General features: G+C 36.1%; 1 protein-coding gene across 1 annotated transcript in view; it reads right to left on the bottom strand.

Moving 5' to 3' along the window:
- Positions 1–12,122, bottom strand: part of ebi (transducin beta like ebi) — an 89,098-nt gene that overhangs the window by 45,409 nt on the left and 31,567 nt on the right. Inside the window, exon 3 of the mRNA XM_081769680.1 lies at positions 4,387–4,532. Coding sequence (XP_081625806.1) covers positions 4,387–4,532 — 146 coding nt within the window. The remainder of the gene's footprint in view (positions 1–4,386; positions 4,533–12,122) is intronic.

The following is a 12,122-nucleotide window of genomic DNA, read 5'->3' as shown; positions in this document are numbered from 1 at the left end:
CAACAAAAATTATGTTAAAGTATTAACTGTTTCTAATATTTTTTTTTTTTTTTTTTTTTACTTTCCATGTATTTAGGGACGTAACATAGAATTATTGAAATTGGATGTATTTTTATTATATATTATATTTTATAGGCCGTTGACTTAAATTTTCTCACTTTCCTTTTATCAATTAGATATATTTTATTTGCTTTTCATTATAGACTTATATTACATGATTAAAGGAAAAGAAACGCTAGTGGTGCCTTCCAATTCAACTCAGGTAAAAAAATATAAAATTGTACCATCACCATCTCGGATATTGTTGAAACTTTTTTTTATAGCAACTAGACATGTTTTTAAGAGACCCATATTTTTTTGTTATGTCGAAAAAAATTTTCCCGCCAAGTAATGGCCATCAAAGACGGGGAGTACAATTTATGAATTGTAGAAGACATGGAAAATGGTCAACTTAGGAGTCTCACCATTCGGCTATGGAGACAGGTAGAGTTATAATTCTTGTTGTGGTATGTACATAGGGGTATAAATAAACTATATTTTATTATAGTTTGGTTTGCGCATGCGTATCTTTTTGTACATAAACTAACAAATGAACGTCAATTTATCTGAAAAGTCGAAGTTTGCGAATTTTTTTCGGGCACTTCCGGTTCGAATTTTAAAATTGTTTTCGCGGTTGGTAAGATCTAGCTACAAGCTTTCCGAAAAAAAATTTGTATCGCTTCTGTGTGCAACCGTTTTGTCGCAAGCAATTCGAGAAATTGTAAAATTTTCAACAATCGCGATTTTTGGGCGCCATTTTCTCGAAAACACCATCTTTTAAAATTCTGAAATTTTGTCAGATGGTTCAACTTTACATGAATAATAAACACACCAAATACTATTCTCGACCAATGCTTCATGAATTAACTGCAGCCTTTTAAAGTTAGCGAAGTTTCGTTAACTTTGATGTCACAGTTAGCAACACTGGGAACAATAAAAGTGCAATGATTTGATGATGTTTGTCGTTCACATTCATTAAATGAAGAATAAAAGGTTTTCTTGACTGTTTTTTTCATTATTTTGATCAAGAAGGTTTTCTGAAATAGTAAAATGAGCCTCCCCCTACTCCTCCGTTTTCTTAAACCGAAATAATCTGAGGTGAAAATTACGATTAGGAAACGCACAAATTTCAAATTCACTTAAAATGGTCTTCGGAAACAAAATTTCACTGATTTTTTTTATTTTTATTATTTTTTACATGGACCAATCATTAACTTGGTTGGTGTCTTCTTCGCTAATAGCATGTAACCGTGCAAGTGCTCCAATAGGTGTTGGCTCACTCACAACTCGTCCAGGAGTGGATCTAGGGGTAAGAAACTTTTTTATTTTATATATAAATAAAAACGATCTCAGAGTTTGGAGCTCTTAAAAGTAGCTCTAATTAGCAGTATTACCCCCCCCCCCTTCCAGAAGTCCGTCCTGGATCCGCCCGTGCGTAGGACATTGTCAATAATCACAAATGCTGAAGGTCTATGTGGAAGCATAAACAGCACTTCAACTTCACGTAACTCATGATTTATTCATAATATTTCTGCTACGCACCACTGGTTATCATACATATATGTATGTAACAAAAGTTCCTTTTTGCAGATTCCTTAAATCTACACTTTGAATTGCAAAAGTTCGATTTTAGGGGAAGCACGAAGTTAGTTCATGGTGACCCGTTACTGTCATAAAAACTTCGCCATTTTCCGAAAGCCAAAGATGACTTCATTGAATACCAGTTACCGGTCGCATACTTTCCCTTTTTTCTTCCGGAAGTCGTCGAATTCAGTTCCAGGCAACAAAACGAGAGTAATACCCGGAGTTTGTACTTGCACTATACTCACGAATTCTTCTGCGGTTTTAGTGGGGGCGCGGTGGCTCAGTGGTAGAGCATTCACCTCCGGTGCTTGGGGTCCCTGGTTCGATCCCAGATCACGCCGTGTGGGCTTTGTGGTGGACAAACACCGTGCTCGTGGGTTTTCTCGGAGTTACCCCGTTTCCTCCCACTTTCTACATTCTACCATTTCATTTATTTCTCATAATAATCGTCTCCTCTAGCCTAACCGGCATAATCGTGGGACGTAAAACTTAAGGATTTCATTTTTTTTCTTCTGCGGTTTTAATACTGTGTATCTATTTGCCTAAGGTTATGCCGCGTTGCCACATTCTTTACACCTCCCCCTCGCCCTCAATACCGTCGCAGAGACCCTTGCATGGCCGGTTTCACTGCAAAACCACTGCTTTATCGGACCTGTCTGCATCTCGAACATCTGAAAACGATTTTTAAAGTGGGATGAAGCACCATCAGAAATCACTGACACGGTTTGGGAAATTGTAGACACTTATTTTCTCGTAATCAAACCTTTTCTATAAAATATATTTTCGCTTTTCTTCGAGTATTTTTAGAATCTTGTCTATGGCTATGAGTACATGAGCCGAATCGTGTGTTTTATCGTCGTTTATTACAACAAAACTGTCAGTTGTTTCATATTCCGGTGATAACTCTGAATTTCACTTTGCAGAATAACAGTCCAGTTTTCAGCGAAGTTCACATGAAGTAAAACAGAATTTGTAATTTGAAATTGTATACGGTGATTTTCGGTAGCAATTAATTCTCTTTGGATTTTCTTGATGTAGTCATGAATTACAATTCTTACAGTTAAACCAGCAATGTACAATACGAAAACAGAAAGTGGCACAGTTTTTTAACGAGATTATTGTTTTTCCCATATGGCATACGAAACACTTTCATTTTCATCAGGATCAATAATTAAATACTCCACACTTATTCCTTCCACTCCAGGACATTCACCACATTCTTGAAGAAGACAGTTGTCATTTTCTACGGATCATACTACTAAAGGAAATAGGTCACTCATGACAGCTTCAATACAGGCTGCACCTTTGATTTGTAGCAACGCAGTAGCAGCTAAATTAAAATTTGCACAATACACACACACATATACACACCTAACTCGCAGGTTGCGAACTGACCCACTTTAGTCGAATACTGCAAAATTCCGAGTGACCCATTTTTATGTTGGGATTGTTCTGTTTAAAAAGTCAGTAAATTTCTTTGGAACGCGTAAGAAAATGTTTCGATTTTTTAAACTTTTTGTCCTTTTTCGATCACTGTAATGACATCGCACTTAATTGAGACTTTTGGTCTGGAGCATTCCACATCATCATTGAGGTAATAGTTCAGGCTTTTTGTAGATCATCAGAATTTATTGGATGGCCATTTCAAGTACACTTAAAATGTGTGTGCTTCGTAATCGTAATTTCCACCTCAGATTATTTCGGTTTAAGAAAACGGGAGTAGGGGGGGGGGCTCATTTTACTATTTCAGAGAGCCTTCTTGATCAAAATAATGGAAAAAAAAAAACAGTCAAGAAAACCTTTTATTCTTCATTTAATGAATGTGAACCACAAACATGATCAAGTCATTGCACTTTTATTGTTCCCAGTGTTGCTAACTGTGACATCAAAGTTAACGAAACTTCGCTAACTTTAAAAGGCTGCAGTTAATTCATGAAGCATTGGTCGAGAATAGTATTTGGTGTGTTTATTATTCATGTAAAGTTGAACTATCTGACAAAATTTCAGAATTTTAAAAAATTGTGTTTTCGAGAAAATGGCGCCCAAAAATCGCGATTGTTGAAAATTTTACAATTTCTGGAATTGTTTGCGACAAAACGGTTGCACACAGAAGCGATACATTTTTTTTTCTTCTTCGGAAAGCGGCTAACCAGGTCTCACCAACCGCGAAAACAGAATTTTAAAATTCGAACCGGAAGTGCTCGAAAAAAATTCGCAAACTTCGACTTTTCAGATAAATTGACGTTCATTTGTTAATTTACGTACAAAAAGATACGCATGCGCAAACCAAACTATAATAAAATATAGTTTATTTATATCTCTATGTACAATACCACAACAAGAATTATAACTCTACCTGTCTCCATAGCCGAATGGTGAGACTCCGAAGTTGACCATTTTCCTTGTCTTCTACAATTCATAAATTGTACTCCCCGTCTTTGATGGCCATTACTTGGCGGGAAAATTTTTTTCGACAAAACAAAAAAATATGGGTCTCTTAAAAACATGTCTAGTTGCTATAAAAAAAGTTTCAACAATATCTGAGATGGTGATGGTACATGCTCTGCCTGAATTGAAATGGATGGCACCTAGTAGTCCCCCCTCCAACCGCCAAATAGCTGCATGAAATGTCCCTACATTTTACTTTGGAAGGAAGTCATGACTGTTTGAAATCTCATTTTTAGTTGTAATTCCATATGATATATATATATATATATATATATATATATATATATATATACATATATATATATATATACTCACCTCTCCGATACTTATTTCCGCCTCCGTGTATTGTAGACCTTTCTGTATAATGCTTAGCAGTGCTGCAGGTGGTACAAGAGCTCCATTGATATTTGACTGAGAAATGTGCGACTCAATGCCAAAAGTGTATGCCGAGTGTTGGAAACCTAAAGAAAGAAAAAAAGAGTGATACTTTATTTCTGTATCTACTGAAAACAAACAATAATCCTCCTTCGTGAAACCTGATAAATCCGAAGATATTGTGTGGTATTGATTTCTGACTACTACTCTCTGGAATCAATGATGACAAATATAGAAAAGTGCTACTGTATACAGAAAACAAAAATTAAATCAAGAGTTGAAATTATATTAAACAAGTAACAGTACAACGTGTACACCACCGTAATATTTCCTCAATTAATATCGAAACACCACTTCCGGTTTTAGTAAAGATTAAAGTTTAAAGTTGAGATGGAATACTCTTGGGCCACTTAATTGATTGCAGAAAACAGCTTCTCACTATCTACTACCGTTTTCAGTCTCTAGCGATCAACATTAAAACAGGATGTGGTTGATATTTCCTATCTCTTGTTTGAATAAAGGGTTAAGAGAGAAAATGGTACACTCATGTCCAAAATGATTGTCGCATATCTGTATAACTGTCTTCTTGTAAGAATATAATTTGATAATGATTTTGTAGTCTACTTTTAAACTGATACTATGTGTATAATCGGGAAGTGCATGTTTGTGGTAAATTTCATACTAAAAGAATTATAAATACGAAAATTAGAATGAGTAAAACAAAATGTTGATAAATGGACAAGAAAGTTTTATTTTCGTTTTATTGTTACATATTGTATTATAATGTTAGTATATTTACTGCTATTTTGACACCAAATTTGCCACAAACATGTCTTTGCCGATTATACATATACTAACATTATAAGAAATACCGAGCGAATTCGTTATTAAATTATATTTCTACAAAAATATATTTATAGACATGCGACAATAATTTTGGACATGAGTGTACATATCCTTAGGACGCTAACTCAGTAACTTGTTTTAAATATTTCTACCACATGAATTTCTTTTACGACTTTCCTTCATTTGAAGAAGAAAATAAGATTGAAAACAATGTGAAATCAGTGAGTCTTTTTTATACGAACAAGAGTCGTAATGTATCAAACTGATACACTGGAGAACACTTTGTCTTTTTATCCAATGTTTTTTTTCCCCCTTCTAAATTCCACTTCAAGGTTCGCATAAATTCCTCTTAGTCTACAACGTAAATTTTTATTAAATCTTTGTTCCTTTTAACATTTCGTACGTACTTTTTCGTTTCAAAATTCAAATCTTTGTTTTGAAACCAAGAAACGTTACACAATAAAAAAATAAATAAATAAATGAAATTCTTAAGTTTTACAGCCGGCCACGGTTATGCCGGCTAGGCTAAAGAAGACGGTGATGATGAGACATGAATGAATTGCTGGAATGAAGAAAGTGGGAGGAAACGGGAGAACCCCGAGAAAACAGACGCGCACGGTGTTTATCCACTACAAAGTTCACTTGGTGCGAGCTGGGATCGAACCAAGGACACCATGCACCAGAGGTGAACGCTCTACCACTGAGCTACCGCGGGCCCGTTACACAATAAGATTAACAGGGTTTTGTACGTGATACCTAAACGCATATACAGGGTGGCACAAAAGTAGGTATACATCCATACATTGATCAAGTATAACATTCTAGTATATGGGTATATTTGCTTCGGCTCTTCCGAGCTTAAGATGTAAATAAAAGCATATTAAGAACAAATAATAAAGAAACTGGGCTTTATGCAGAGTCGTTTTGACGTATGATTAGCGTCATACTAAAGGCCTGACTACTGCAGGAATCATATGTTACTCGAACTCTTTAGTATAACAATAAATACGTGTCACAACGTCTCTGCATAAGGCCCACTACGTCTAGGTGGTGAATTAAAGTAAGAAATGCAATGAGCTGATCAGTACGGTACTGTATACCTATTTTTGGGCCCCACTGTATATTTAGATTTAGCTGGTAAAAACTTCTTAATACTTCATTCAAATTCTATAACTACATTTTATTTTATCACCTCCCAAAAGAAAATGAAAGGACATATCCCAAAACTTTCATTTATCGTTCGATTCCATCCACAATAGCTTGCCCAATTAATTGCAATAGAGAAAAGCAATTGCTCAACTTTCATTATATTTCGTTCGGTCAAGCCTGACATAGCAAGAGAACTAAATGCCCGAAGGCTCATAACCTGCCTAAACGTTTCTACACAATCTCTCCACAAATCTTCCAGTATCGATATGTTTGTGTGTAACAATATAGCGAGGTATAGAAATCATATGGAAATTTGGATTTAACTCAAATCGATATCACTTGCATCAAATCCATTAGGTACACTACTGATAAACTGCTTTGTATAGCAAACAATATTCTCGAGTATTTCATCGGTAAAGAAGTTTTTCCAACAATCTATTTTGATTTAATTTATTTCCACCTCAAGAAGTTTTATCAACATATCCTGAGGAAACGTTCGACGGTTCTGTTGACGAGGCACAATTTGCCACCTTATTGCTTTGTTTCTCTCAATATAAACCAAGTTGTAGTTTGGATCACTTTCGTTATTTCTTCCACTTTGTTCTATTTCAAAGTTTCTTCCATGTTCTCATTACTATCATTAGAATGAGAGTCACTACGGTGACTTTGCATCAGTGTCAAAGTCTTCTATTTCAGCTAGATCATTTGAAATTTAATCTTTGAACTAGCCGGACGTCAGAACAATTATTTAAATTACAAGCACATCCCTGTTCAGTCACACTGAATGAGAAAGACGAGCACGTAACTCACTGAAATGAAACAGAATAAACTCAGAACGAAACAAAGTCACTGCAAGAATACATTACAACTGAAAGTACTATAAACGGAGATAACACCACTTGTCGCAGCTATCAATTTTACACAATCGCATACAAAGGGAAATACTACCACTCGTTAATATCATTTCCATCAGTTATGCTGGGGAAGTTGAAACATAGGAGTAATGTGAGATAAAAAGCTGTCTGCATGCATATTCAAAAATGCGACTTATACGTTTGATTATTTCAATCTCATACCTACAACAGAGTGTCTACTAAAATTCCAAAATAATATTTCGTGACGTTTTCGTGATCTTTTCTTTACCAAAGCACGAAATTTCATAACATTCTCAACAGCAAATATGGGTGCGAATTAGGTCGACTTCTCATGCATGCGATAGAAGCGTGCTTTTCTTCTGATTTGGTAGCGTCTAAAGCTGACCAAGACATTTCTGGTGGCGAATTTTGGCCTTTTATAGAACAAAATTTTCCAGTCTGTAGATTAAAAAAAAAAAAAAAAAAAAAAAAAAAAAAAAATCGTGACCCAAAAGCTAACTTTCGTGACTTTTCCGGACTTTCGTGACCGATAGACACCCTGTATAAGGTATGTCCGGAAAGTTTTATCATACATTTTATTGTGAAGCGACTGTACGTTGCATCGCGCTCTGCCGAGATCGATGGTCGTGTAAGTCAACTATCGAGCGAGTGTTTGTTCAGTTGTCTCCGAGTTCTCGCAGGTGAAGAACGGTCGATTTCATAAAATTCTGTTTCGTCTCTTGTACAAGTCGCGGTGCAACGCTCCCGAAACAGAGATACTAGATCAAGTTTTGTGTGAAACTCTACATATGCAGCAGAAACTTTTCCCATGGTTCTACAGGTCTTCGGAGATAAGTGTTTATCACAAAGGCAAATCTACATATGACACAAAGCGTTTTTGAAAGCCCGTAAAGAGGTCGACGACGAAGCCTCGTTGAACGTCCATCAACCTCCTCGAAAGACGAAAATGCGAATCGTGTGAAATAACTTTTGCAAACAGCCCGTAAAGTGAGTGTTCGTTTAATAGCCGACATGTTAAATATTCCAAAACGGCCGATATGTTAAATTCACGAGATTGTGATCAAGGATTTGTACATGAGAAGTGTGCCCGAAGAATTTTGACTTATGACCAAAAATCTCACAGAGTGGAAATTTGTCAAGACGATTTGGAAATGTGTGAAAATCATCCTCACTTTTTGGACAATGTTATCATGGGTGCTTAAACATGGATATTCCGAAAACGAAGAGACAAAGTGCCGAGTGGCATACCTTGGCGTGCCCTCGCCACAAGAAGGCTCAAATGAACAAATTGAAGATAAAAGACCATGCTCATTGTGTTTTTTGACATCAGGGGGATCGTCCACCGTGTGCTGTAGCTCCTAGGACAATTGTTAACTCTAAATTTTACGTAGAAGTCCTCAAGACACTGACAACAAAGATCTGGAGTGTCAGACCAGACATCAGTGGTGATGAAAATTTCATCACGACAACGTGCCAGCCCACACTGCCTTAGCCGTGACCAGCTACCTGGCCAAATCTAATTTAACAACGCTGCCCTGGCTACCTTACAATCCGGATTTCGCTCCCGCAGACTTCTTTTTGTCTCCCCGTTTGAACCCCCCCCCCCCCATCCACAAAGGACATTGTTACAGAACAATTAAGGTGAAAGCAGCTTGTGAAATGGTTTTAAACGCACTTCCTGAACAGGCCTTTCAGGATGCCTTTGCAGATTGGAAATCTCGCTGCCAAAGATGTATTAACGCAGGAGGACAATATTTTGAAGAATTTCAATGTACATGTATTATTATTATTATTATTATTATTATTATTATTATTCTTATTATTATTATTATTATTATTATTATTATTATTATTAGATTTTTTTTTCATACTCGTAGAGTTGATGACATTTATTTCCGGACAGACCTATGCGAGTAACGAAATGTTAAAGAAGTAGGTCGTAAACATCAATAAACCATTGAAATCATCAGCTAAAAAAGAACATTAATACTTCCATTCCTAAGCCCGAGTAAGACTCGGGATATTACTGCAAAAGGACAATGTCAGTCTATTTCGGTAATATTGTAGCAATTTCACCCAACAATACTAATAAATGTATTCATCTTAAAAATAGTGTTCAGAGATTTCTTTGCCACGTATTTCGCATGCCTACCTTTCTTCTACTACCTCATACACATTTTTGAAAAAATGAAATGAAATATTTGAGTTTTACGTCCCACGGTTATGCCGGTTAGGCTAAAGGAGACGGTGATGATGAGTAATGAATGGAATGGTGGAATGAAGAAAGTGGGAGGAAACGGGAGAACCCCGAGAAAACCCACGCACGCGGTGTTTGTCCACCACAAAGTTCACTTGGCGGGGGCTGGGATCGAACCCGGGAACCCAAGCACCAGAGGTGAACGCTCTACCACTGAGCCACCGCGGCCCCATACCTTTTATATATATATATATATATATATGTACTGAACTGACAAGTCGGGGGTGAAAGTTTTAAGTTCTGAATCCCATATGGAAAACATGTTTTGCACTTCGAATCACGTTCAACAGCTCACATGCAATTGAATGACTTCATTCTTCGACCGGATGTGAATTCATTCCAACACGTATTGTACCAACCTCACAGGTCAAACAGAGAAGTGCGCTCGATTGTACAGAATTATTCCCGAGACTGTATTCCTAAACAACAGTGACAACATGTGGAGGTGATTCCTAATAGGTAACAGAAAAAAGTAAAGATCAACAACCTGGGTCTAGAAATGCTCGCGATTGCACTCTTCTTTAAGTTCTATTACCAGCCGAAAAAACTACTGGAAAAGTACACAAACAGCCTTAACTCGAGATCAAAATATAGGATCGAAGTCAGGTAAAAAGGGAGCGTTCATTAATTTTAATCGTAGATTCCATTTATGCATAATTGGATGTGGTACAGGAGCGGCGCAAGGGTGACCCCCCAGAGAAACTGGAGTATTTTTAGCGGAAGTTGTTAAATGAGAGGAGGAGGAACTACTGCACAACATTCCAACAAGTAAAAATCTTAGTACACTGTTCAATTTAGAAGAACACTGATTCGAAAGGGTGAGATACACATGTTGGATTAATCTACCTTCTTTCAATGCAGAAAGATCTCTCGGAGGAAGATCTGTCATTCCAACAGATTCATTTTTTGAATGTAGGACTTATCATTTACGAAAAATATTGATGTATGTATGATGCGAGGGAGCTCGCAAATTTTGGAAGCGTGATTATTACGAATGTCTGTTCTTTACGAAAAATCCACTACTTTTTCTAATTTCTCTGTTCTCACATTTTTTCGTTGTATGATTAATACTTGGTGTGTTTTCATTTCTGAACTGATGCACAACCTTATTATATCATAACATTTTTACATTCTCTGTGATATTTGTTTCCTGAGTGCCTAAGTTCGTCTAACCTATGTTTCATGGCCTGATTTCCTTTGTTGTGCTCTAGTCATTTTATCCCTAATATGTTTGCGATGCCTTGAATTATGTAAAGATCTTATATTCATATTATTGCTTTCTCCACCGAATGTTCTCTTTTCAAAAATCACTATCATAATCATTTTGTCATTACTGGAAGGTCATTTGCCGCTGCGTCACACAGTACTTACTTCATTTTAACATTAGTATTAAGTTCTTTAATACCATCTATCGATTGCAAAACTTCTTCCATTTCCCTCTTTTTTAACTTCTAAAAGTTTATTCTCAACTAGTTTCATTCCACCCTCAATAGTCAGTAAAAAATCCCTTAAAATTTGTTTATGTATTTGTCTATGGATTTAGAAGAAATTTCAGAAGTTCCTCTTAAATCCATGGACAAATACATAAATTTTAAGGCATTTTTTACTGACCCTCTACAGTGCAGTGGCGTCTATCGGGTGAAATATTCAGTGTGATAAAGTGCATACAGTTTACATAAAAAGGAATATTTGCACTAGAATGACTGAACATGTTCGTACCGCGAAGTTTCGAAACCCGCAGCAGTTGTCTGGTCTAGCAACGTATCTTAGAGATTACAACCACAACATCGCAGAGTCATGTTTAATTGAGAAAGCAAAATCAACGGAACGAAAATTCAAACAATCATATTACATAAATAAAGAGGAACCTATACTTAATTTGGATAGAGCAGAAATAAATATGACTTGGAGTAATTTTTTCACTACATACTTTCGCCATCTGGAAAGCAAGAAAAGAAAACAGTGAACAGCAGTGTACATGATAGTGAGTGCCCATTCCCATGTGTTTAATGTTTGACAGAAGATCTGTGTTTCACCTATATCAATCCTTCTAACCTTTTTTACCTTTCCATATTTTCCTTCATGTTTTAAATCCTTTTTGAATTTTAAGCTGGCTAATCATGGAAGAAGTTTCTTCCGAAAGCGCTACTTCTTACATGTAGAAAACACTGTTATTTTTTTGCGGTGAGTATTAGCCTTTTCTATTTGTTTCTCATTAACTGAAATTCACTTGAAAATTCCTTTTATGAAATAGCATATTCGCTGATGTACACGGCGTCGCTCGGGTGAAATTTGTATTTCTTTTACATAGCAGTTCATACATCTAGTTTAATTCATTGGAGTCACTTCCGGAGAGAGAGAGAGAGAAAAAAAACTAAGAATTGGAAGTAGTAAAACTCTAGTTAAATAGCCTTCAGTCATTTAGAAATATGTCAAATATAGTTAGCTGAATACAGTTATTAGAACGGGAATAATAAGCTTATGGAAAATATAGGATTAGCATAAATGGTTCATTCGTTTTGAAAAGGCTGTATTTTCAAAACAACTAC

The sequence above is a fragment of the Thermobia domestica genome, chromosome 8, assembly GCF_964235325.1.
Source record: "Thermobia domestica chromosome 8, izTheDome1.hap1.1, whole genome shotgun sequence".
NCBI lineage: Eukaryota > Metazoa > Arthropoda > Insecta > Zygentoma > Lepismatidae > Thermobia > Thermobia domestica.
This window is presented reverse-complemented; position numbering and strand designations above follow the sequence as displayed.